At 40.9% G+C, this 27461-nt stretch overlaps 2 protein-coding genes across 2 annotated transcripts in view; both read left to right on the top strand.

Annotated features, from left to right (window-relative positions):
• LOC108604924 (crossover junction endonuclease MUS81) overlaps positions 1-19219 on the top strand; it is a 78002-nt gene extending 58783 nt beyond the window's left edge. The window contains exon 2 of the mRNA XM_017994493.2: positions 19165-19219. The gene's annotated coding sequence lies outside the window, so the exon portion shown is untranslated. The remainder of the gene's footprint in view (positions 1-19164) is intronic.
• A 6054-nt stretch (positions 19220-25273) lies between these two features.
• On the top strand, positions 25274-26128 carry LOC108606048. Its single transcript, XM_017995897.2, has one exon. The coding sequence runs from the start codon at positions 25515-25517 to the stop codon at positions 26019-26021; it is 507 nt and encodes a 168-aa protein (XP_017851386.1). The 5' UTR covers positions 25274-25514; the 3' UTR covers positions 26022-26128.
• Positions 26129-27461: the final 1333 nt, after the last annotated feature.

The raw sequence follows: 27461 nt of genomic DNA, 5'->3' as shown, positions 1-27461 counted from the left end.
ATTGAATCGGATGTTTTCAAGTTGCAACGGATTTTGTCTTGTGCGCCGGAACAAAGTCCCAAGTCAACTCGCTGTCGCTGTCTCTGCCTCTGCCTCTTACTCTCTTCTGCTTCTACCTCTGCGACAGCAAAGAAAATGAAATTAGCTTAAGACGCTTGGCGCTGGCGCTGGGCGCTGGCAGCAAAGTTTCTCAAGATTGAAGAGCAGCGCTCTAATCTGCAACTTTTTATAGTCTCTCACATAGTAATTGTGGGCACTAAATTCAACTATAGTTGAGCTTAAGCACGCGTAACCAACTAGCAAATACACTTGATGGCAAACGAAAACGAAAACTAAAAGTAGCTACAAGCAGCAAGAGAAAGAGAGAGAGCGATAGAGTGAGTACTAAGCTTGCATTTAGTGCAGTGAGCGTAACCAACTAACAAATACGCTTTATATAAATTTGACTGCATTGTTGGGAAGTAGCCTGAGCTGCAGCTTGTGTGTGCGAAAGAGAGAGAGAGAAGCTGGTTGAGTGCAGCGAGCGTAACCAACTAGCAAATACACTTAAATGCAAAGAAAACGAAAAGTAAAAGTAGCTTCAAGCAAAAAAGAGAGATATAGAGAGAGAGAGAGAGAGAGAGAGAGAGAGAAGCTAGTTCAGTGCAGCGAGCGTAACTAACTAGTAAATACGCTTTTATATAAATTATGCTGCATTGTTGGGAAGTGGACTGAACTGCAGCTTATGTGTGTAAGAAAGAAAGAGTAAGAGGCTGGCGTAACCAACTAGCAAATACACTTTAAACATAAATTTTGCGGTATTTGCTGAAAAGTAAAATGGTTAAAATCTCATTTTGCTGGCGTTAAGTTGCAGCTTAGCGCAACGAGAGCTGAGATTGCGATACGCAATTGAGATTTCAGATTCTGTGTGTGTGTTTGTGTGTGTGTGTGTGTGTGTGTGTGGGTGAATGGGAGTTTTATAGTTGCAAATGGGACGCTGGCAGGCAATTCAAATGCTAAATCTATGTGTTTATCATATAATGTGAGACGTACCACGTATTTGCTATATAGCCAGCTCGTTGGGACTACTTTTGGTTCGCTAGCCAGCGCAAGAGAGCGAGAGAGGGAGAGAGCAAGAGAGCGAGAGCGGCCCTGAGGGGATTCCTGTGCTAGTGGTACGGCAATTTAAATATATTACCACATTGTGAGGCTAACAACAAAAAGGAGGAGGAATGCTAATGCGGCAGGTGCGGCAAACGGCAAGCGGCAAACGGCAGGTGGCAAATGTCCTCTGAGCCACTGGCGCTGGCAATGGCAATGGCAGCTATTGACCTTATTATGGTTACATTGCGGCATTTAAAGCTTAATCTATTTCCGACAAGCAGCATAATAATAAAAAGAGAAACAAAAAGAAAGAACAGAGCGAAAAGGCAAATAGAAAAGTGCGGCCATTTGAGTTGCTTATCTTAAATCTGTTGGGTTATCTGTTGGGGTCAGCTTGACCCTGAAGCAACACTTTTGAACTCGTTTGCTCTCTATGCTTTGTTCTAACTGAACTGAACATTATAATAACTGTCATTTAATTATGTATTTCAGACTTTGACAGCGACTGTGGAGGCGACTTAGCGGGTAAGTCTGCTTATTATTTTTTGAGCTCCAACACGCTTTGGCTGTAGTTTTATAAATGGAAATAAGCGCACGCTAACTTAATATACTATGCGTGTGTGTGTGTGTGTGTGTGAGTTTATGCCTTAACCCCAAACCATTTTGGCTACGTGCTCTGTGCAATGAAATTTTTGCGCTTTGCTGCGAAACGCAACTTTAACTGCACTGCGACTGCTACGATGCTCAAGAGCCAAAGTGTCTGTGCTACACACACACACACACGCATACATACAAATGTGTGTAGTCTTGCTCTAGCCCGAACCGAGCCTCGCCTGGCTCTGGCGCTGGCGCTGTCCGTGTGTGTGGCTTGGCTATTAAATTTCCAGTTCAATGATTAACGAAATTTATGTTTCGGCTTATACTTATGTACACATGTGCACTGAGCGAGCGGCGAAACTAACTTAAATAAGCATTTGGGCACAAATTAGTTTTCGTTTTTGATCTTCACGCTGCCAGTTTTGTTCTTTTTCAAACGCAGTTAAGTTCAAGTTATGCTTCGTTTTAATATAAAAAAAAGCAATTGCAGCTTTTGTTTGACGCCTTTTTTAAGTAACGTCTTTGAACTTAAGTCGAGTGTTGTGCACGACTTAGCGTACATTTTATTAAAATTAACAATTCAACTTAAATCGGTTGGCATAGCAAACGTTAAACGTCTTACAGCGAATTTCTATACTTAGCTTGGTCTAAAAATAAATCGAAATTTTAGCCAATTTTTCGTGCAGTGCATGCGCGTACTTAATACAGACGCGTGGTGCACGCGTGTGCGTGCCGCTGCCAAGGTGCGTCGGCTAGGCGCGTTTGCCACTTGGTCGACGTCGGCGGAGTGCGACCAACGCTAACGATGCCACGCAGTTCGCCTGATGCGAATAAAGATGAGGTTAACGCTAACGCTTGCCAAACGGGGTACAGATAGCAAGCGAACGTAGGGGGTGGGGTAGTGGGTGTGGCTGTGGCTGTGGGTGTTGGCCAGAACTTGATTGCCTTGAGGCGCGCTGGCTTTGGCTCTGGCTTTGGCTACGTTGGCGTCAGCGCTAGCAGCGGCTGCAGCTTTGGCTCCTATGGCTGTGGCTAAGACGCTGTGTGTGGCCATGGCTAAGGCTGTGGCGTAGTCGCGCGCGACGTGTCGGGGCTCATTAAATATGTATGTCTTGTGCGGCGCAGCAGCTGCTGGCGGCTGTTCTTTACGAGCAGAGAGAGACAGAGAGAGTGGGGGGTGAGCGTAAGATTGGTGGGGTTAACTTAGTCGTATACAGCGTGTGGCATTCAATTAAGGCGCATTTTGTTGCTCACTCTAATCTGTTTGAAATATTGACCAAGCGAAAAATGATGTCAGCCCAAGCTCGCAAAAGTAGGCAATGAAAAGCGTTAGTTGAGAGTGAGCGAGCGAGAGCGCAATAGCTTTGCTTGGCTTGCATGCTCAGGCATGCAAAATAATGAAGTTGAAGCGCAATTAATTTGAAGTTGACGCCGTTGATGTTGACGTTTAACGTTTTAACGTTTTACCGTTAAACCTGCTGCAGCCTGCCGTTCCATTCAGCTCCGCAGCGCCGCTCCATTGTCCATTGTCCATTCACTGGCTGCTGCGCCGCTGGGCCAGTCGACTTACTTTAGCGTAGAACATTTTTTCAAAGCAAAAATGAAGGGCCAAAGACTATAAAAAAGAAATTTCCTTGACGTTTATTTTTTATAGTTTTTTCTCTCTCTTTCTTTCGTTTTTGCTGCGCATTGTGTGTTGGCAAAAAGCTAAGCACAATGCAGCTGGAGACTTAATATTGGGCCAAAACCAACTCAAGCTGACTACGTTGCTAAATTTTCTGTTTGTATGCGTGTGTGTGTGTGTGTGTGTGTAAGTATTATAGCAAGCCGTTTTTCTATGTCAGTTGCATTTTTGTGCTATGCCTTAGTTTTATTTTGTGTGTGTGTGTGTGTGTGTGTGTGAGGTTTAGGTTTGAGGTTATGTGTAGCAGCTTTAGTTTTGCTTGTACTCCTGGCAAAACTCGTCACTTTGCAGCGCTTCGAAACCCGCAGCTGCTCACCATGACCCTAGGAGGTCGCTGCCGCCGTAGCCGCAAACGCGATAGGAAAAGCTTTTTTCAATTGTTTCCGTTTCGAGGTCATGACAAATGCATTCATTTCTCTTTATTTTCTGGCTTCGCTGCCATTTTTATGTGTGCGTGTGTGTGTGTGTGTGTGTCGCAAACAAGCGACAAGCGGCAATGAACTGTTGGCCCCATGTCTCCCCAACTCTTTGGCTCACACACACACACACACACTAACACACAAAGTCGTGCGCTCGTAAGCTGTTTGTCATTTTTACGTTTAATGCCGAGACCTCCACAAAAATTGCTTACCTTTGGGTGAGGCGCGACGATAACAACACCCAACAACAACAATGTGTAATAAAAACAATAAGCAGACAAGTTAAACTCACTGAATTATTTGCAACACATGCGCGACTAGCAAATACACTTTGCAAATAAAAAGGCAAAGGCTAAGCAACTGAAATTTTTGATTTTGATATATTTAATGTTCAATTTGTTGCTATTGATTGATTGAAAACAGCAGCATTGACTATTTTTAAAGCAATTAGCTTTTAATTCACAGCTGCTTTTATATCAATCAGCTTTAATTAGTTAGGGTAAAGCACTGTAAGTGATATTTGCAGCTCTTCGCATATCAAACAGCTTTCAATTTGTTGCTACTTTTATATTAATCAGCCTGCAATGCAAAGTCGCTTTTATAGCAAGCAGCTTTAAGTAGCGCTAAAGACCTCTTAAGTGATATTTGCAGTTGCTTGGCATATCAAGCAGCTTTTAGTCGCTGCTGCAGCTCTGCGCATATCAATTTGTTGCTGCTTTTATAGCAATCAGCTTTAAGTAGCACTAAAGCAGCTTAACTGATATTTGCAGCTTTTGTCATATCAAGCAGCTTAATCAATTCGAAATATGCTTGGCATATCGATCAGATTTTAGTCGCTGCTGCAGCTCTTCACATATCAAACCGCTTTCAATTTGATGCTGCTGCTTCTATAGCAAACAGCTTTAAGTAGCGCTTTAGCCAGTATAAGTGATATTTGCAGCTTTTGTCATAATCAATTCGTAAAATTCTTGGCATATCAATCAGGCTTAAGTCGTAACTCTGCGCATATTAAACCGCTTTAATTTGCTGCTGCATTTATAGCAAACAGCTTTTTGTAAACTCAGTGCTGCAAGTGATATTATTGCATATCAATCAGCTATCAATGCTGAGCGCTGCTTTCATATCAAGCAGCATTTGTAATTGATTCGACAATTGAATTTTCTTGCACTCCAAACTGATTTACTTAGCTGAGTCAACCCATTGCACAAGAATTGCTAACGGACGAATGAACGGACGGACGGACGACGGTAACAAAATCATTCGACGAGCTGTTGACTGACTGACTGACTGACGATGAAGAAGGGTGACGGCTGAAGCAGATGAGGGGCGAACGGTGATGGTGACGGTGACTGTTGCAAAGTGCTTTGACTTTGGTTGCGGCTGTTGCTGATTTTCGTTTTTGCTGCTGACTAGCAGTCGTAAAAAAATGTAGTTTATATTCAAAATAAATGAGGTTGACTTTATTTACGCGCTTATGCTTTTTATGCGCTTTGCAACAAATAACAACGACAACGACAACGAGAACGACACAGCAGCAATGTTGCTTAAATTTGTTGCTGCTGCTGCTGCTGTTGTTGACTGCAAATCAGCAAATGCTGCTGCTGCTGCTGCTGTTCGCTTGCGGCATAAATGAGGGTGTGGTGTGGCATGTGGTTGCTGCCGCCGCTGGTTGCTGCTGCTGCTGATGTTGTCGGTGTGGATTTTTGGATAAGCGTAGTGTAAGTAAGTGATTTACCACTGTTGTTGTTGTTGTTGTTGTTGTTGCCTGGGCAGGCAAATCAGAGTTGTGATAATTATTTTTGTGCTCACACACACACACACCCAAAACTCTAGTTGCTGCTGCTGCTGCTGGCGCAAAACTTTCGCCGCTGGCTGTTTGAATAAATTTTTCGAAAATTAATAGCAAGTAAAATGTGTAGCATTTTGTCAGGCTCTGCCCCCAAAGTGGGGCGACTGTGGCTGGGTGGCTTGGCATGTTCAATTGTTGCGCTGGCGCTAGCCGGACGCATTTGTGTTTGTGATTAACGCAAGCGGCAATGCGAGTTGTGTGGGCGTGGCTGTCGCCAAAATGTATCAATGCTACATTGTTATTGTTACAGTTGCTGCTATGGCTGCTGCTGCTGCTGCTGCTGCTGCTGTTGTTATTGCGGTTGGAGGCGCTTGAAAGGATTGCGGCGTGGCTTGCCATAATACAATTAGCCCATGGGTTGCCAACAGTGTAGAGAGAGCGGGGAAGGGGGGGGCTGCGTTGTGCTTGCTGTGGCTTCAGCTTTATTGAATTGTGACTGAACCCCCAGCTAAGCGATTATGTTGCTGCTGCTGCTGCTGCTGCTGCTGCTGCTGATGAATGTATAGATTGCTGGCTGGCTATTGGGGCTTCTTCTCATATTTGTGCGGCAGCATTACAATCAATCATGCGATTTGCTTAATGCATAAGTATATATCTATCTATATATGGTAAGAATATTTGCGCTATATGCTAATTAATCAGTTTGCTCTCTGGCATTTGAAATGTTTACATCAATTTTTGGCCACATTGCAATTAGCATAAAGTGAAGCTTGATTAGCGCTGCAGCGCATCAATCAAATACTAAATTTAAACTAGCTGCATATATTGAAGACAGCGGAAAAGTTATGCATTGCTTTGTTTATATCATTTAGTTATTCTAATTAGTGTGTTAGATTTATGTGCAACTAATCTAAAACTAAAAAAAAGTTTCTTTAATGCAAAAAGTTGCGGCGCACATTTTTAGATAAATTAGTGCTGGGATTTAAGCATAAATCTAATGCATGCATTAGTTACGTTTGCTGCTAATTCCAGTTAAGTTTAGCTTATTGCAGTTTTTTGTTAAACAATTTTCATGCGCTAAAATTTATTGTCATTAATATGCGAAATAAAAGGATTAAGCAAATCTTGATATCAAAAGCTATATATTGCACATAGCTTGTATATTGCTTAGATAGACTGTTTAGGCATAATTTAATTTATTTAAAAATGGGCAAGCTTAAATATATTTATTTATAATTTGCAAGTAACTTAGCTCGCTTGTAATTTGTTGAGCGAAGGAATAAGGAAAACTTGATATCAATAGCTGACTGATTTATATAAATTGCACATAGCTTATATATATATTGCTTATATAAAAATGTATAAGCATAAATATATTTATTTATAATTTGATTGTTGTAATTAAAGCTAAAGCTGTCAGCTCTAGAGTTTTACACTTAGCAACTCGCTCGCTCTCACTCGCTCTCACTTGCTCTCTCTCTTTCTCTTATTCGCTCTCACTTGCTCTCTCTCTCTCTCTCTTATTCGCTCTCACTTGCTCTCTCTCTCTTACACGCTCTCACTTGCTCGCTCTCTATCTCTCTCTCTAACTCGCTCTCACTTTCTCTCTCTCTCTCTCTGTATTACTCGCTCTCTCTCTCTCTCTATTACTCGCTCTCTCTCTCTCTCTCTCTCTCTCTATTACTCGCTCTCTGTCTTACTCGCTCTCACTTGCTCTCTCTCTCTCTCTGACTTACTCGCTCTCACTCGCTCCACCTCGTTCTCTCTCTCTACATTTATTTGTATTTGTTAAATTGTTGCTGCATTGCAACTAGCGCCGTCAACAATGCGTCAATCAATGTTAAGTTAGCATGACATATGTATTACAATTCGATCAGTCAGTCACTGAGTTGCAGCACACAATCAATCAGTCAATCAATCAATCAATCAAATGTGTTAACATTTTCTAAGCAATTATTTATATGCTTTGGCTTTTGGAGCTTTATTAATTCAATTATACATTCAATTAGCCAAGAAATCAATCCATCAATCAATGCAGTCCAAGGCCAACCAGTTTGGCTGGCAGTGCAATTAAAATTATTCAATCATCAATCAAAATGTCACCCGAAAAACAGAGCGAGCTGCAGAACTTGGGAGTTCTCGATGCTGTTGCACTCGCCTCAGAGTCTGCTGACAATGCTTGTCAGGCAATCAATTAGTTTGGAAGCAGTCACGTCTGTGGGGCTATCATCATCATTATCATTATCATCAGCAGCCGCCGCCGCCGTCGCCGCCGCCGCCTGCATGCAGCTCAATCAGTTAACCTCGTCTGCTCGGCTTTGCCACACGAAAAACTCACTGAGAGCAGCAAGCAGCACACAGAGCATTTGCCAATTGCCATTGTCAATATGTGCAGGCAAAAATAAACAACAAGAGCAACAACAAAAAACAATAGATAACATTAGGGCAGAGTTGTAAGCGTAGAAAATATCGAATCTGCGCCATTAGCCATATAACCCATAAGCTCATACATATAAGCCATAGCCCATAAGCCCTAAGCTGTAACCCAGTTTCAATTGAACGCATTTTCGCATGCCAGTGCGCCCCCAAAACATGCATACATATTAATACCCCCCCCTTGAGCACCCCGCCACTGTCGAACTCTCTTTTCTCTTGGCAGCACATGCAGCACGTATGTTCGTGTGTGTGTGTGTGTGACCATAAACGAGACGACGCCAGCAAAATGCTCGCCAATGTGAATTTTCTTTTTGGGCTTTTGCCTTTTTTTCTTTTTTTTTTGGTTGGTTCGTTGTTTTTTGTGCCCAGTTAATGGCAAAAGTCAAAAGATCGTTCTACTTTATGCCTATTTGGCTTATTATTTTTTGTGGCCGGTCGAGCGAGGCAATAACCCAACTAAATTGAAATCAAACACACACACACGCGCACACACACACACACATTTGTCAAGCCATACACAGAGCGATTGAAAGTGCGCACAAATGAGAAATCGCTGTGCAGCTTAATAAGTCATTTCATTTGCTCTGTTTCATTGGCAGCGAGCGCAGTGGAAAAAACGCACAATTAATGTTATCGATTTAATAGCGAGATTTATTAAAGTGAGCAGCAGTTTAAAATGGCTTTTTTATAGCCAAACGCAGTAGCTGAAGTGATGCTAGCGATATTTTAATTATTTATGGCATTTTCTCAGGCATGGTAAATAATAATTTTTAACTTTGAGTAATCAAGAAATATATCAAAATTGTTCTATGCATTTTCACAATTTTTATAAATTTGTGAGTTTTATTTTCTTCAACTTATTTAAATTAAGTCCTTTGCTTAGCTGCAGACAATAAGTTTAAACTAAAGTATGCAACTTACCTTAACTACAGTTTATGCTAAGCATAATATATAATGGCGCTATAGTCGTGTCTGATCGCTGACTCAAGTCTATAGTCGTGTGTGTTGCTATGACTTGCCAGTTTTGCTTATTGCTCAGTTGCATGCGCAGCTAATTTCGTATGAGTTATCGATACTATCGATAGCTGCATTATATCTAGCGCAGCATTTCGCTCAGTGCATGCGCTTAGCTCACTAAAGGCAACTTTAATTGCTTGACTGGCGGTTGAGTGCTAGAGATTGCAGCGAGCAGAGCAGCGGGCAGGGGGTTGGGGGTGTTTGACTGACAGGCAGTTGAGCAATCAAAGTGCGACCGAAAAACGCTAACAAATCGCGTGGAAAACGCGCGTGCGATGCGCGCTTACGTCAAATTGCGAGTGTGCCGCGCTTAAAATCAACGAGTTACCTTTGTATTGAAAGTGGGAGGCGGGGGGCGGCTGTACGCATAAGCTGAGTGTTAAGTGCGGCGCCATTGCGTTAACAAATGTGTGTGTGTGTGCGTGTGCGTGTGTGTGTGTACTGCACTTTGTAAAAGTGTTTTGCCCATTTACGAAACAGCGAGCAACGTCGTCAGCGTCGTCGCCAACGTCGCCATGCGCTGATTTTTATGCCATGTTGTTTGATGTTCATCACCCCCACCCACCACCCACCCAGCAGCCAACACTCGAGCAAGCACTTCACTCCACTTGCTGCGGCGCCCTTTGCCTTTGTCAATCAGCAGCGTCTGTGGGCGTATTTCGGGCGCATGGGCGTGGCAGCACAAAAGTCGCCTTGTTTGTTGTGCTGCAGTCGCTGCTCACCTCACGCCCTGCGCTTTCTATTGCAACATCATTGCCAGAAATGCACACGCAGCACACACACACACACACACACACACACACACACACACCCATTGGGCAGCAAGATATATGTTGACAGCTTGTAAAAATATGAGCAACATTTTGCTGCTGCTGCTGCCAGCCAAATGTGTTGAAAAAAATTCCAAAAAAAAAAGACAGCACTGCTAAAAAACTAACAAAAAAAAGTGCACAGCATTTTGTAGTAAAGTGTAAACAGCAGTGTCGAACATTAAATATCCTTTGAAACGCATTTTCTGTTAAAGCAAACAAATTCTGCTCCACTGTCAACTGCTGCTGCTGCAACAAATTTGAGCGTCAGAGCGAGCGAGCGACAATCAACATTCAATGCAGTCAAAGGCTAAAAGCTAAAAGCGTTTGCCACATGCTGCAATACGCGCTATAAATAGCCGTAGCCGTAGCCGTAGCCATAGCCGAGTGTACTTATGAAAATGGGAAAGCAATAAAAATACACAAAAGCGTCGAAGAAGTTTGCAGCAAAAAAGTTTTCGGCATCGATGCGCTGAGTTATGGTTTCGCAGCAAAAACCAAAAATGCAAAACAACCGCAGCAACAATAACAGCAACAACAACAACAACAATAGCAAACAGACAATGCGAGCAACGCGTTTTTGTTTTCACTGCCAAAAGGTTTTTGGCGGCGCGCCAGACAAGAAGAAGCAGCAGCAGCAAACTCAACAACAACTGAGGTTTGTGTAGCGGCAGCAGCAGCAGCAGCAGCAGCAGCAGCTCCTGTGGATATCCTTTAGCGGCTTTATTATTATTTATATTTTGCTGCTGTTGTTAGGCAGGCGTGGCTGCGTACAGGGACTGCTGCTGCTGCTGCTGAAGATGCTGTAGGCGTGGCAAGGGGCATGAGCTTGGGTCTGGGCGCGCTGGGCTTTTACTTTGATTAACTGACAAGCGGCAGGCAATTGGCACAATTGAAGCCAAACGGGGGGTGGGTTTGTCTTGTTGCCTGGCATTGTTGATTTAGGATAACGCCAGCCAGCTGCCAAAAGGTTAACGTTAACGAATTTATATTAAGGCGACAGAGAGGCAAAAGAGTGAGAGCGAGAAAAGATGAGCACTTCAAAATTTGCTACTTGGCCATTTAGCGTTGCGGGCAACAAAGAGATAAACTGAAATCTGCACATTGCGCCATAACTTCAAACACCCAAAAAGCTACACACACACACACACATATACGCTTAGTACTTAGTATCTATGTGTGTGTGTGTGTGTGTTATACAAAAGGCAACAACTTGTTAACTTTGCTTTTTATTTTATTCGCTTTTCATTCCTTTTTTTTTCTCTTTTTTTGGGTTGTGCGCTCACTCGCTCGCCTTGCCTTACATTTTGTTTTCGCATTTTCATTTCTTTTCTTTTTTTTTTCTTTCGCTTTGCTTGGCAGCCACAGCTGTTGCGGCCCAGCAGCAAATGCTTTGTCTTCGCTTGGCTTTGACCCCGAGACTCTGCCACGCTCTGGCCCATAGCTTAGCAAGTTCCCTGCGATTCCAGGCTCCCGTTTCACATGCCATGCCACAACGCATTTTGTTTATGAGCCCAGGCCAGTGTGGCGCCTTTGGCCTTTTTAAGGCCAAGCCGAGGCGAACGCCATAAAATTGGCGTCGCCGTCTCTCAGCCGTCGCGTGATTAGAAAACCGAAACCGAGACAGACACAGACACAGTCGCTGCCGCTGCTGCTTTACAAACATATTGTCTGAGTAACATGTGCCCCCAAAAAATTGTTGGCCCCAATCTCAAGAGGCGCAGTCAATCAGTCTCAAGCTCGAGCCCTAAAGTCGTTTGCAGTCTTCAATGGAGTTGAGCGCGACTCGACTGAGCGACAGAAGCTGCTTATGACGGCTTTCATTGCCAATTGCCAGCAGTGTATACGCATACATATGTAAATCGAATTAAAGCGAGACAGCAGCAGAGAGTGAGAGAGAGAGGGAGAGCAACAAGCAAACAAACAGCGTAATCGCTAAAGCTGCGACGAAAAGTATGCTACGATTTTTGTTAAAATCTCAATTTTTAGCTTGAACAAGTTGAAATTTATGAAAACGCGCATAACTTTTATAGCATTTTACAGAATATAGCAATAAGATCGAAGCATTTAAGTTTTGCTATGAGCAGCTGCAAATTAAAAGCAAATACTTTAAATATAAACTAAAAGCTAAAGACAAATTTAAACAAAACCGTAGCTGCCATTGAAAGCGCTTGACTTAAATTTATAGCAACAACATTAACATATTGCTAATACAAATTTGCAAGCACAGCTCAGTTTGCACTCTGAAACTTACAAACTGCCCACAAACTTGCGCAACGCACCCATAGTACAGCGTAATTGTTGAAAACTCTTAACTGAATACACGAAATGAACTGAAGCCTGCCATAAACTAGCTACCAACTTGGCCAACAACTGCTGTAAATCTCGGCTATATTTGGCTCTCGAACGCTTTACATTGTTTTATTAACAATTTATATATATATATATATGTTATATATATTGCGTGTTTGTCGGGTACGACGACGCAGAGCAAACAAGCAAAAAGCATATAAATATTTTTAATTGCAATTTTTTCAGCTGTGAATGAATGCAACAAATGCCAATATTAACAGTGAGGAAATTGCTTGGAATTTAAATTGCACAATATAAAAGTAAATGTTGACTTTGAAACTCGCTCTCGCTCGCGCTCCCACTCGCTCTCTAGCATTTATTTATAATGTGTGGCAGGTAGCGCAGCAGAGAGCAGCAGCTAGAATTTCAATATGGGCTACACTCGTGGCTTGTGCTACATTTTATTTTTTTTGCTTTGCTTTTGCTTTTGCTTTGTAAGCTGCTGGCATAAACCGCAATGGAATCTGTCCTGGGTCTGCGCCTGGGTCTGGGCTTGGGCTTGGGCTTTGATGTTCTGAAGTGGCGTTAGATTGCTATTTATTTGGCTCGTAATTCGCATTATCTTGCAGCAATCAGCTTTTGTCTGGCGGCATGTCTGAGTCCATGGTATTTATTATTACAAGCAGCGCCGCACTCAAGACTTGAGGCCCCCGAGGCAAGCAAAATTTAAACCGCCTGCCAATTAGCAGCGCAGCTTTTGCTCTGCTGCATAGTTTATAGTAAATATTATATAAAAAGTCAAAGTCGCTTGGGACTGCGATCGATACTTGCGTTTTGCTAAAAGAATTCTCATTACAAACTTGCTGCTCAGATTCCAGAGCAGAGACTTATGGATGGATTGTCCTTGCTAGCATTTAGACTAAAGCTTAACTAATTGCCACATTTTTGTCTCAACTGCTATGGCAGACATGCCTGCCCCACAGCCTCACTAACTGTCTAACTGTCTGTGTATGTGTGTGTGTGTGTGTCTGTGTGTGGAAGGTGCGTGTGGCAAGTCTCGTTGCCAGGCTGCTCTGGCTGCTTTTCGTTTCGTTTCGTTTGAGTGTGTGTCATGTGCACAAATTGCCGCTTATTAATGTCAGAAAATTTCTAATTGCAACGCGTTGCATGCAAATTGTTTGGCCACCAACCAGAGCAGCCCAAGCAGCCCCAACCAGCCCAACCAGCCCGACCAGAGCTGCTTGTTGCCAGTGAAATATTTGCACTAATTTCAACAATAAATTTTGATTATTTGTGCGCTACACATTTACATGTGTGTGCATGTGTGTGTGTGTGTGTGTGTGTGTGTGGTTGGCTGGCTGCTTGATTAATATTACGAGCAGCTTTAAATGAAAGCGAAAACATTTTTCAAAAAAAATTCAACTTCAAGCAGCAATTGCTTGAGGGCGTGTCGTGGCCTGGAAACGCCTTCATCGTTATTTTTTTTTTGCTTTTCTACTTATAATCAAAGTGAAAATTTGCATATTTATGCAGGCCTGGCCCAAAAAGGATGCAAGCAGGACATAAGCCATGGCCACAGCAGTTGTCAATTGTAGCCGATTTATTACAGGCTTTCGCTGTTTCTGAAAGACAATTAAATTCATGCGTGTGTGTGTGTGTGTGCGTGCATACTGTACAGGTGGCATCTGTGGCATTTATTTACGTCTGTGTGTGTCATGCTGGGATATTTGTCTGTCTCTGCTTGTGCTCTGCATATTAAATATGTCGAAAATAAAAAACACACAGCAAATAAAACCAACAATGAGCCAACAGGCTACAACTAACAGTGCTGGCCAAAACAAGCTTAAAATGGCTAAAATAAAAATAAATATGTTAACAATTAAATGCACAAAATCAGCATGTTATATGCTTTGATGAAATATTGAATGTGTGCGTGTTAAAAATAAAAATATGCGCAAACAATTTTAAAAAAAATTGCTACTAATTTTTTATAGCAATTGCTGCTTTTGCTGTTATCCCTTGGCTACTTTATAATTAAAATCTGATATGTTAATTATTAAATTTCATTTTAATGCATTTTAATTATGCGCTCATATATTATAAAGAGCTTATTATTTTATGGAATTGAAATTCTACGCTCTTTATGGCTAACAAATGAAATGCTTGTGTTATATATAGCGAAGCAGCTTTTGTTATAGCTATAGCTAACTTTTAGCTTATTTAAATGCTGGCCATCGATAGCATTAGCTATCGATTGCTGGCTTTTGACTTTAAACAAGCTAAGCCGCCAGCACTGACTGCAATTGAGCCAAGCCCAGGCCCCAACCAAGCGCAGCACTAAAGAAAAGAAAAGCTACGGCAAAGAAAGAAAGAAAGAAATAACATACCATACATATAAATATCATAATAAAAGAGCAGCGCAAAGCGCACGTAAGCAGAACGAAGCAAAAGCATTTTGCTGTGCGTGTGTGTGTGTGTGTCACATCGAACAGAGAAATCTCGACTCTGAATGTCTCAGCTTGAGCCTGTCACAAATAAAAGGCGAGAGCCAACCAAAGTACGCACAGAGACAAAAAGTCCTTTCAATTTTGGGCGCATAAGAGTTTTGCTCTAAAAACTTTACTTAGACAGCTGTACAACATGTACACGCACACACACACACACGCATACACTTATCCAATTATCAGCTTATCAGGTGATTTGCATCGTACGTCTGCTCGCCTGCCTAAAGATTAATAGAAATTGATATGAATTTGGGGAATTTGTTTTGCCAGCCAGAGACACGCAGCAAAGCCATTGCCATTGGCATAGACATCAAGATATATACGATATATACTTACTACACACATATGCATGCAAATTGCAAAATGTGTATTCAAAGCAAAAGGCATTTGCATATCAATGGCATACCAATTGTTTGAATCATCTACAAATCCAACTCAGTTTGTTAACACAAATATTTCACAGTCTGTTTAATAAACACAACAACAGAGTGAGAGCAAGAGAGAGTGAGAGAGAGAGAGAGAGAGAGAGAGCGCGTGTATGAGCGGATTTGGCAAATTAATTAGCTGCCAATGCTGCTGAGATTAGCTGCAAGACACAGAGAGTGAGAGAGCGCGAACTTATGCTTATACAATAGTTAAGACATAAGTAATTATGACTTAGTGCTAATAGACAAACTAACTAAGCTGCCTATAGAAAAGAAAATAAATGTAGCTTTAATTTAAATGTCAGCAATTTAAGCACAGCAAAGTTTATTAAGTAGTTAAGCTATTCAATAGAAAAGTACAAATATTTAAAATTGTTAGCCTCAGTATAAAAGCTGCAGGCGCATTATGAGCTTAACTTTAGAAAAGGACTTCAATAGCAGCAGCATCTTTAGCTCTTAAACTAAATTACACTCAACCAATTCAATTTAATTGCATTCTGCCTAACTATTTAGCTTAGAGCAAGTCTAACTTCGCAGCATGATCACTTTTAGTTACTTGCTTTTGCTTTTCAAGGATCTACAACTTACTTTCACAATTATGTGCACAATGTTGTTAAATGAAATAAATACTTGAAACATCTGTCGACATTAATTGGCCGTTCTTCAATTGAACAACACAACAAGCTTGTCCAGGCGGCAGCTTGGGGCGCGACACTCAATGGGCCACTTTTCCATAAGAGTCTTCAGCTTGTAACCAAAAAATTTAAGCAGCGACTGTCAAAATGATATTCGAAGCGGTTTATGAGCCCATTGTGTGCATTTGCTGTGGGTCGAGCTCGCTCTCTCACTCTGTATCTGTGTGTGTGTGAAATACAAATACTGTGACACACACACACACACACATTATCAGGTTGCATTGCTGATAATATTTTGTGCATTGGCTTTGAGCTGTCGCACGCTTTTGAGCTCAGCTTCAACCATTGTTGTTATTATTGTTGTTGTTGGTTACTGCTGCTGATTTTATTATTGTTATGCTTGTTGCTGTTTACTTGTATATGTACTATATTTAACAGCCCCCCCCCCTCACTCTCCCTCCCTCTCTCTTTCAGTCAGTAAATATGTTTGTACATTTTCATTTCACGTATATTTATTTTTCATGTATTTTGTGTGTTCGTCTCTTTCTCTTTTTGTTTTTGCTTGTTTTGTTTTTGTTTTTTGGCTTGCCATTTGCCATTTACCGTTCATCGTTCAATGTTCAGTGCCAGTTTTCTGTTTTTACTGTTTGCTGTCAGTAGGTAAAAATTCCAATAAATAATTGAAATGGCTGCCTTTAGCCTCTACGCGTCACCCAACCAACCAACCAACCAACCACCCACCCGCACAGCCACCCACTGCTCACTGCTCACTGCTCTTGGCCGTTTTTGTACATTTTTGTCTGCCATTATTGTTATAAATTCTCTTTATTTTTCGTGTTATTTCGGTTTGATTTTTTGCAACATTTCTTTTCAACGCTTTTGGCATTTGAATTACAATGCCCCCGCGCCCCGCCCCTCACCCACCTCTGACTGTTGCTGCAGCACACAGACAACAAAAAAAAAAGGGCAACAACCACTTGCTTGTGGTTGCAGCGGCAAACCGAAATGCCATCAGTCCCCCCCACCCCCAACTCCAACTCCAACTCCAGCTGCAGCTGCAGCTCGTTGAGCGTGGACTTTGTCGCTTTTTGGCATTTTCTGAATGCAACCGCAGAAAATTATGAAAATTACAATGTGGCAAGCCCCCCCTCCCCCTCTCGCCCACGCGCCGCTTGTTTTGTTCAATTTTTTACAATTTGTGTATGTGTGTGTGTGTGTGTGTGTGTGTGTGTGTGTTATTTTATTAATAATGACCGCAAATGTTAAAAATATTTTTTCTTGCTTGCTGCTCAGCTCAGGGCTGTAAATTGCAATTATTTCAAAAAAAAGAAAGAAGAAGAAGAGTATGGAAATTTATTAGTCTAGCTGACAAGACTTTGATTTACAAACTGAGGAGAACTGAAGCACAAACGAACGTAAATAATGAAAAAGAAAACAATTTGGAAATGTGGTGAGTGCAGCCCTGGTGCGCTTTTATTTTTATGAAGCCAGCGCTTGCAACAAATAACAAACAGCTCAACATTTGTTGTGTGTGTTGTGTGCAAGTGAAAGAGACACAAAGAGCGAGGCGAGGGGGTGGGGGGCTGCAGATTAATGTGTGTGATGTTCATTTTGTGTGTTGCCTACTTGCGGGCGTTTGGCCACACCTGAGGCAAAGTCAACGCACACAAATGTGAAACTATCAAGCAAAGCGGCGCGTCCCTCCCCGGCGCTCCAGCAACTTTGACCTGTGTAGCGTAAAAAGTTAAGTGTAAACTGTAAGCAGCAAAGCAACAAAACTGTTGCAAGCAGTTGTTGCTGCATAATTAATCAAGAGCCAAACAGAGAGAGAGAGAGAGAGAGCAGCGAGCTAGAGAAATAACTGAAAGCCATAACGACAATAAGTATTTTTGATAGTCATGACCCACAAAATGCTAACGCAGCAGCTCGCTCTCTATCTTTAGCACTCTGGCAACAAAAATGTGATAATGGAGTCGAGCTGGAGTTGCGGCTTAAGTCGGGGGTGGGGGTGGGGGCAGACGCAATTTTAGTGCACAAACTTGGCAGCAATGATAAGTCGAAGGCCAAAGCTGCTGCTGCTGCTGCAAAGGAACTCTCTTGATTTATGATGGCATTCGACAAAGTTTTGCGTAACCAAAACTTGCAGCACAGTTTAGCGACACTGGCATTGTGATAAACTGTCCTAGCAGACGAGCGAGAAAGAGAGCGAGAGAGCGATGCCGAGAGATCGTTGTGGTCAGTCTATCGAGTTGTAGGCCTAGGCTTGTCTAATTGCTCAACTGCCTGCAAGTCACTTTAAGTGTGCGCGTCTGCGAATCTCATTAATTTAGTCATATTGCTCAGGTCGCCCTACGCGCTGTCGCTTCAAATCAAATGGGCCAGAGCCGCCGCCGCAAGAGTTGACGTGCCAAAAAGGCGCTGCGAAGTGCCTTTTGCTTTTGCTCTTTGGGGACTTTACCTTTTTTCTGCCTCTCATTTGCACATTACTGCCCACGAGCGCTGCTTACATATATATATATATATATATACTTCATATATACTTCATATATATGTAAGTAGTTATTGTTGTCTTGATGATGGCACGCAGCTTGTGACCTGAAGCACTAGAGTTGAACGTACTGACGTTGCAGCTCCACTGGCTTCACTTCACTTTGTTACTACGTGCAAATAGTTTGCCTGCCTCTCTCCTGTCTCAACAACTGTTTAACAGCACTTGGCTACCGTTTCTACGGCCATTGGGGCAGCCTCTAAGACAAGTCAGCCGGTGGCTGCCTCGTGCGTTCCGCATGGCTGCGCTTTGGACTGCAGTGTCCAATAGCCTGGGCGTCTTCGAGTCCTGCCACACGTTTATGAGCGCTTTCAAATTAATTGGCTTTCCGGCTTCCCTCAGCTGTCTCACAATTCATTTCCTGTTGCTGCTTCGCCCCCTCGGCGCCCATCACTAGACGCGTGCCTGGCTTACTGCCCTCCCATTATAGCCAACTTTACCACAATATCAAAAGCCAGCTGGCTAGAACTTGCTTTGATCGCTTGCCAAACACTTGGTCCAAGTCTCTCTCTCACGCTCTCTCTCTCTCTCTCTATTTTGTTAACGCTCTCGCTTTGCAGCCGTTGAGTCACGCTCAATTTCCCCTACAACGTTTGGTTGTCCCAAAACTTCCCCAACGCTCTGCAAACTACCGCCCCAACTAGAGCAGGGACTTTCTTAACAAATATCCTTGCACGTTAGCCAGAGTCACAATCGGCTGGTGTAAGTCCTTGCTTTCTATGGCGGATAAAATACAATTTCCCTTAGCTATAAATTATCCGCAGTATTTATAATTGAATTGCCCAAATTTCCTTACGATATTCACTTAATTCCTAAGCCATGCAACAAACCATTGCGGAAATTGTAACATGTTTTGTTCATTTTATTAATTTCCTTACTTTATTATTCACTATTATTTTCTTATTTATTTTTCTTGCATTTTACAGCCACAAAACGCCTATACTCTGCTGGAATGAATCTGACGTGCCTGCTGTAGACGCGACAATTACATCCCAACAAACTACACAAACTATTTGGAAATATAATAAAAATATACCTAAATTAGCCTTATATTTAATACTAAGCTTATACAACTGTTTGATTAGAAATTAAATTATTTATGTACGAAATAAAGTATTTATGCTAAAAAGCGAGATATTTTGCATTTTGAATTAGCGCGCGCAAAGCAACTTAACTAATGCAGAGTTGCTCTGAAGTTTGTGTCCCAGCTAGATATTGGTTTCTGTATCGGGTTACAGGGTTGCATTTGGCTCGTGTGGCGGCTAGCTTTGGTTTGTGTATCGGCTATGTTTTTAGTGCAGCCACCTTCTGATAACTTCTGTTCGCCTGGTACTCAATATACTGAAAATCGCTTGAAAGCGATTTGCAATTACAACAAACAAACATCGCGACAACAAGGGACAACAACAACATGAAAATAAACAGTCAACATAGCCTACTGAGAACATAGCCATAACTCGGTCAAACGTGGTGCGATTTGGATGCGCTTTGGACAGTTGATAGTCCTTGGCTAAGAGCATCATTTGGCATGATCCTGATTCTGATCCTGCAAAGGACCTCAGAGATATTGCTAATGCAAATCGCTGTTTAACACGTGCAATTCTGCATAGAAAATTGGCAATAACTCCGCCGTATCCTGCCGCATTTTAAAAATTTTTGGTTTGCCACACTCGCAGGACGAAACTCTATCGATCTGCATCAAAATTAAGAAAATCTAAGAGATTCGCATTTTTGACAAAATTCATGATGGTTACATCACGAATTTTGGCCAAAAATCGAAAGTTGCTAAATCCAAAATGTAATGATGCAACTTTGTTGCTAGCATCTTATGAGCATGAACGGTTGAACAAACGGTTCAACAATCGGCTCATTATTGGCCAAGTTATAGCCAAAAAATAAATGCGACAGGCTTGAGTTTTGTTCATTTTAAGCTTTGAAATGCTATAACTCAGCGCCAGGATGTCCGATTAGAATGTTTTATACCATTTTATATAAGCGTTGCAAGCACAAATGAAATGAATCTAATAATGTATGATTTAACATACGTTCAGCCAAGTTATGCACAAAAGAGTAAACAAACTAAAGCATTTTCTAACTTTGAGAAGCTATAACTCAGCTAAATAACGACCGATTTCAAAGTTTTATGGCTTAATATACTCGTGAGGAGCAGCCTAATAAAACTGCATTCAAATTTAAAAAATCCAAGAGATTTGATTTTTTGAAAAAATTCATGATGGTTACATCACGAATTTTGTTAAAAATGGACAAAAATCGAAAGTTGCAGAATACAAAATGTAATGATGCAACTTTGTTGCTAGCATCGAAACGAACATAAAACAGTAAACAGTTGCATAATCGGATGACTGTTGGCGAAGTTATGACTAAAAACAAATGCTGCAGACTTGCGTTTTGTTTAATTTCCAACTTTGAGCAGCTACAACTCAGCTGAAAAAAATCGGACTATAAAGTGTTATGCGTCTTTAGACTCAGAAGACTCTAAACATTCATATTCGTTTTTATTTGGCAGATAAATAATTTTTTTAAGCAAAGTTATAGCCCAAAAACCAATGCTGCAGATGCGTGTTTTGCTTCATTTACAAGTTTGAGCAGCTGTAACTCAGCTAAAGATAATGCGATTGGGATGTTTTATACAATTTTATGTTGGCACTATACAAATGAGTTTAAGTATGTCTAATTCAAAAAAGTTGTGTTGAAAAAAGTAAGCAAAATGTACTGCAATATATCGAGTGCTCAATCTTAATGTCCTTTAGCTCTATTGAATTGCATCAACTTGTGCTTCTACTGCTTTATTAAGATATATATAACTTATATATATACTTACCTTACTTACCTTGTGGCGCAGCTTCAACAATTGCAATATCATTCAAGTACTTTGGAAATAAAAGACAAGCCATAATAATGTTTCAATGTTATAATGTTTATTCATACAAAAGCAATAAATTAACTTAAAACAGAACTTAACCTGATGACTGCGATTGCTGCTTGTCGTGCTGCGCTTAATTATTTATGTTGTGTATACATTTAAATAGATAAATAAAAATTAATTTGAAATATGCAAAAGCATAACGAGCGTATTGGGTAACCTTTTGAAATTCAAATTGCTTTGCTGCCAGCAGTGTCTGTGTGCGCTGCTGCTGCTGCTGCTGCTGCTGAGGACGACTGTGGGCGTTGTGCATTGTGTGCTGGCTCATCTCCATGTCCATGTCCTTGCATTAAGCCCTGGCTAAGCGGCAATGTAACATAATATTTTCCGTTTGCCGGCTGACAACTGCACAGCACCAAGCGCCCCGCCCCGCCCCGCCCTTTCATCCAATCTAGCAGCCAGTTTGAGAGTCCTTGCCAATGCCTTTTTTGTGTTCAGCTCAGCCATTGCGCTTTTTTGTTAGTTGCTTTGCCACTGCTCGGAAACGGAAGCACACACACATAGACGCATGTGTGTGTGTAACTTGAGCTTAAATGCGCGCACTATTAATGTTGATTTTTGTATTTGCCCGAGGACAGTTGGTTGCAATTAATGCTACTGTAAATTGATAACTAAAGTTAATTAATGCAATTGAGTGAACAAAAGTTAAACCATAGCAAAGGCAAAAAGTTTAGTCAGCAGCTGATAATTCATAGACTGAGCGTGGGCGTGGATTTGGCATTCATTTCATTTGCTTTGCTTTGCAAGTTTTTTTAGTTTTTCTTGCAGCTTGTGCGTGGCGCAATTTCCATTACATTTGCTTGTAATTTAATTTGAAATATGCAAATTTAGCAGCAAGCAGCACAGGCACGAGGCAACGGCAACGGCAACGTGCAACGCGTGTTAATAATGAATAACAAAATAAGCCAAATAGCAACACAGGCAGCCAAACAAAGTTGCAACGCGGCTGCAAGTCGTTAAAGTGAAGCTGCTGCTGATCGATTGAATTCTTGCCAAGTCTGCACAACACACACACACACACACACACACAATAATAACAATAATAATAATAATAATAAGCTTGCGCTTAACTTTTTGCTGCTGCTTGCCACTGCTTGTGGCAGCGACTACTGCGGCTTGTGGCATGTCTTTGACTGCGGCGACGGCGGCGTTGGCGGCTTATGGTGCGCTCTAAGTGAAATATTAAGTGCGAACGGCAAGTCAAGTGGCAAGTTGCAAGTGGCAGGCAGCAGGCGTAAAAACTTTTTCAATTATAAGCGCTGCCAAGATAAGCAAAAATAGCAACAGCTGCACACACACACACACACAGACAGACATAAACTTGAAGCAGTTTATTATAGCAAGCGCATTGTTATTAACTCGGCGTGTTATTTATTTAAGCTTGCCACTTGCCACACACACACAGACGCACACACACACAGACGCACACATATGTAAGCCAAATTAATATATGCGCTAGTTATTCATTTGAGCATTAAACGAATTTGTGCAACAATATGCAATGAAAATTCTTGCGCTTGCTAATTTTAAAATTCGCACACATCTGTTGTCCGTTGTTATTTTCGCATGCCTTTGATTGAAATATAATAGCTGGCAATTATTTATAATTGATTGTGCATTGATGAAGAAATTAGTCCACAACCTGTGCGGCAATTAAAATGAAATTAAAGTTCAATTGATTGTGCAATTAAATGTTTCCAGCGAAAGCGAAACGAAATGAAATTTGAGTTTTCAAATTAAATAATTGGCATTGCATATTTTTGGGCGACTAGTTAGTCTATGAAATTAAATAGAAGAGAGACGTTTATAGAGTCTCGTGAGTTTAAAAAGTTATTTAGTTACAACTGAATAAAAAATTAGTTGGCAGTTGAGGCTTTTAAGCCATAACTCAAACATCATTCGTTGCTTGTTAATGTTTTATTGCCACAAATAAAGTTGCATCAATAGAATTCGAATTGAATTTTTAGCGATTGAATTTTTAGCGATATTAAAAATTATAGAAAATTCTAAAATTTGCAAATTTGAATGCAGTTTTATTCAGCTGCTGCTCACAAGTTAAAGCAGCAATTTGCTGAGTTAACGCTTATCCAGCTTTGTAGCTTGCTTACTCTTTTATGCATAACTTAACTAAAACAATTAAAAATTATACATTCTTATACTAATTTGAATTGTGCTGGCAACGCTTTAAATTAAACAAATGACAAGTCTGTGGCTGTCATAACTTTTTAGTTGAGTTAAGTTGAGTTACAGCTTGGCAAACTGAAATTATATTTTATTTTGTTTATAGCCATAGCTTACTTTTTTAATTGAGCCGTGTACAGTTGTACGCACGTACAATTGAGCAATGGCTGCTCGCAGCTTAATCCTGGCCAAATGCACAAATATATGCTTTACACTTGGCCATAAGTCACAGCAGTCTCGAGCGCTTGGGCTTAGCTTAATAGCACAAGCGAATCAGGTGAAGTAGCTGAGCTTAGCGCTGAGCAAAAGCAAGAGCAAGCGAGCAATGTATTAATCAGTAGCTGTATGAAAATCGAACAGCGCATATATATGCTATATACATGTATGTATTGCTTGTAGTCGGGTGTGTGACATGGGTGAACATAAAAAAAACGCAGCCAGAGCAGCAGCTAAGCGCGTTGGAGCTGCCAAGTGTTGTGTCATTCAGGGGTCATATTAGCACACACACATACACACACACACATACATGCATGCATATGTAGCTACGTGTGTGTGTCATAATGGCTTGCAACAAATCAAGCAGCAGCAGCAGCAGTGGCAAGAAGACGAGGCACGTACGCACTCTGTAGAGTGCATGGGAATAACTATGATTTGTCAGCAGTACACACACACACACGCACACATATACACACACACGCACACATATACACACACACACACTATAGTAGCGCAACAATAGCCTTAGTTAGCAAAATTGAAGTTACTACAACAATAATTTAGCAAATACTTTAAGTTTGTGCTGTGCACTCATCAGACTTCGAACTTGGCCACAGTTGTGTTGTTGTTTTTAAAATAATTATAAAATATATAGCAAATATAAAAGCATAAGCTTGGCAGCACTTAAGCTTTTAACACTCAGCTCAGATTGTTGTTGCTGCAATTAAGTTTAAAGCTTTAAGTTTAAGGGTCATCAGTTAAATGTAAATAATTGTACAAGTAAAACGTATTATACGATATTGTCTATGTATGTCCCATGTGATCCTTTGGTTTTTGTTTTCTCTATATATAACTGGATTAGGTTGCCCCAGCGCTAACAGAAAGTTTGTTTGAATTAAATAAATAATCAAATCGAAAACAAGTGAACAAATTAAAGTTTGGGCGCTACCAACTTTTAGCTAAATATAGAAAATTGAAATGTGAATAATTCTTAAGTTATTTATTCGATTGTTCTTAAAAATTACAATCGGTCGAGAACATGACTAGGCAATTTAGTGATTTATTTCAGATTTTTTTTTGAGAGTGAAATATCTTTTTTCGATTTGCGTGGGAGGGGGAGAAAATAAAAAAAAATGTAGTGTACTGGAATAGGAGCACCTACATACCAAAATTTGGTTGCTCTAGCTCTTATGTAGTTGCTGAGATACACGCACTCATACAGACGGCCGGACAGACGGACATGGCTATATCGACTCAGTTTGTCTGCTGATTAAGAATATGTACCAACTGCGCAGTTTGCCACGCCTCCTTATCCCTGTTAAAACATTTGCACAACTTCATAATACCCTTTACCATTTTTTACAAAAATGTCAAAAGACTTTAAGTTTGATTGTTTTAAATTGCAAGCAAACAATGCAATTTCGATTAGTTGCTATAGCTAATTTGCATAGCTATAGAAATTAAATTCTATATAATTAAACGTTCTATATTAACAGCATATTATAGTAGTTAGATATTATTAGATATGCTAGTCTGATATATCAAAGCAAAACGTCGCAGTTGTTATGCTGCCAAATCTTAAGTAGCAACTGTTGCTACTGCTGCTACAGAATATTCTAAGCTTAAGCCCAACAGTCAACTTTGTTGTGCTTTAAAATTCTCTGTATTAATACAACTCGAATCAAATTCTTACTCAAGTTGGCGCATTTCCATTTTATTTATTGTTATTGTAGTTTGATTGCTCGAAATAGTAAATGGCAGCAAAAGTTTATTTAGTTTGTTTGTAGCTTAAAGTGAAGGTTGCCTGCATGGAGTTGCAGCTGAATTTGGCGCTTGAGCGAAGTTGCCCTGGCGCTGTCAAAGGCAACTACAAAATTTGAATACAAATTTGAATACAACAGAAAATTTTAGTAACATAATTCAGCAAGCAAAGCGATGTCGGAGTTGAGCCACAGTCATAGCCACAGCGACAATGATTCGCGTTTAAGCGGCAAAAGCAGCAGCAGCAGCAGCAGCGGCAGCGTCAGCGTCAGTTCGCCACGCATTCGCTCGCTGGCGCGTCTGGATCGCTTGCTACGCCGCTGGCTGCCAGGCTACAATTATTTGCGTGGCGCCAGCAGCAATCACAGCAGTCGAAGCAGTCGAAGCGGCAGAAGCAGCAGCAGCAACAATTGCAATGCCATTGGTAATGGCGTCACTCGCGCTAGCGAACAGCCCAGACCAGTGAGCAGGCCCAGCGTGCAGTGTGAGCAGCAAGTGGTGGAGTCACCAGCACTTCAAGTGCGTCCACGCAGAGCTGGCGAAGTCTATTTGGATACGGGCATTGCCAAGACCGAGTTCTGTCTGCAGCTGGAGAAGCTGCTGCGCGCCAAGCTGCTGGTCAAGGATTTGCGTTTAGTGAAGTCGCCGCCACAGCCGAACAAATTGCGTGCGGAGGAGTAAGCCAAGCCACCAAATGCAAGTTCCAAGCCCCAAGCACAACTTTCTTCAACTTTTAGCGCATGTCCCCACACACACAAATTTGCAGTCAATAAATTTAAGTTTCGATAACAAAACGCTTGGGCACTGATATTTGAATTAATTGCATGGCCAGCATAATGAAACTTAATTTATGTTGGGCAGTGTATGCAAATGAGCAAGCGCCGCAAACAGATAAATAAATCATAAACATGAACAGACAGGCAACACTATGCACAGTGGGCAGTTGCAGCTTCAATTGTGCTCAATTTATAAAAAGGTTAAGCACGGCACAGTGGGGCAATCTTAAAACACAAGTTGCTGGCCAGTATTAGCGCAGTCATTTTGCAAGCATGTGCTTAGTTAGTTTTCGACCTTAGTAGGAACGCTGGCTTTGTGCTCAAAATTCAAACTTGAGTTTGGCGATAGCCAGTCTTTTGTACAAAAAGTGGGCGTGGCTGCGACTTAGCTGTTTGTTTTATTAAAAATCAGCATATTCGAATAAACGCCATTGAGCTTTAAATTTGCAGCGTAGCTGCTAAAGCTAAAGTTAGAGCTATAACATTTTGTTGCTAATATTAGCCATTGAATCGGATTGATTGATTGGAAATAGCAAAATGAAAACTTTCTTAATTAAGCTAAGCTAAGTTATGAGCCTATAAGCATTATTTGTTTATTAACTAGAAATATTTATTAACTTTTTTTTTTGATTGTCTAAGCAAGCAAGCTTCAAACTTAACCAGTTGTTGCAGATTAATTAATTTCAGGCTCTTAGCCTCAATCTAGCATATTTAAAAAATGGAATAGCTTATATGATTTGAAATAGCTTATAGCCTGAACCTTGACCTTTTTTTACTCTACTATTTGTAATTTTGTATTTTCCATGGAATTTCGAAAATTTCATAAATGAATGAAATTTGCAGGCGCTGACCTAATTTTTTTTATACTTTTTCTATAAAATCTTGGCGATGTCCTAACTTGTTTTACTCTATTATCACCCATTAACATCTCATTTTGATTTCATTAAATTTACATGAAAGACAATCAACCTTTTATACTCTTTAATATTTTGGAAACAGCAATAAATAAAACTAGTGCCAAGCAGCTTGGCCTACTGTACTGCAATTCAAATGCGGCTAAAACTAAGTTAAATATTGTTGCTTAGTTTTGCACTCAACTAAGCTCAACTGCTCCACAGTGCAGCGCATGGCATTGCATTTTATTTATGACAGCCATTTAAGCGGCCATTAAGACTAATTAGAAATAATGCTGCGCAATTGCCACACACACACGCAAAGTTATTAACAATTAATTGATAAATTATTGCAAATGCTTGTGGGCTGCGTACGCAGATTTTGGGTGAAAACCTCAAACAATTTATAATTAACAAAGGCACAGAAGTTGCCGCTGGGGACCGCAAACCGT

The sequence above is a fragment of the Drosophila busckii genome, chromosome X, assembly GCF_011750605.1.
Source record: "Drosophila busckii strain San Diego stock center, stock number 13000-0081.31 chromosome X, ASM1175060v1, whole genome shotgun sequence".
Taxonomy (NCBI): domain Eukaryota; kingdom Metazoa; phylum Arthropoda; class Insecta; order Diptera; family Drosophilidae; genus Drosophila; species Drosophila busckii.
Note: the sequence above shows the minus strand (reverse complement) of the source record. Positions and strands in the feature narration are given on the sequence as shown.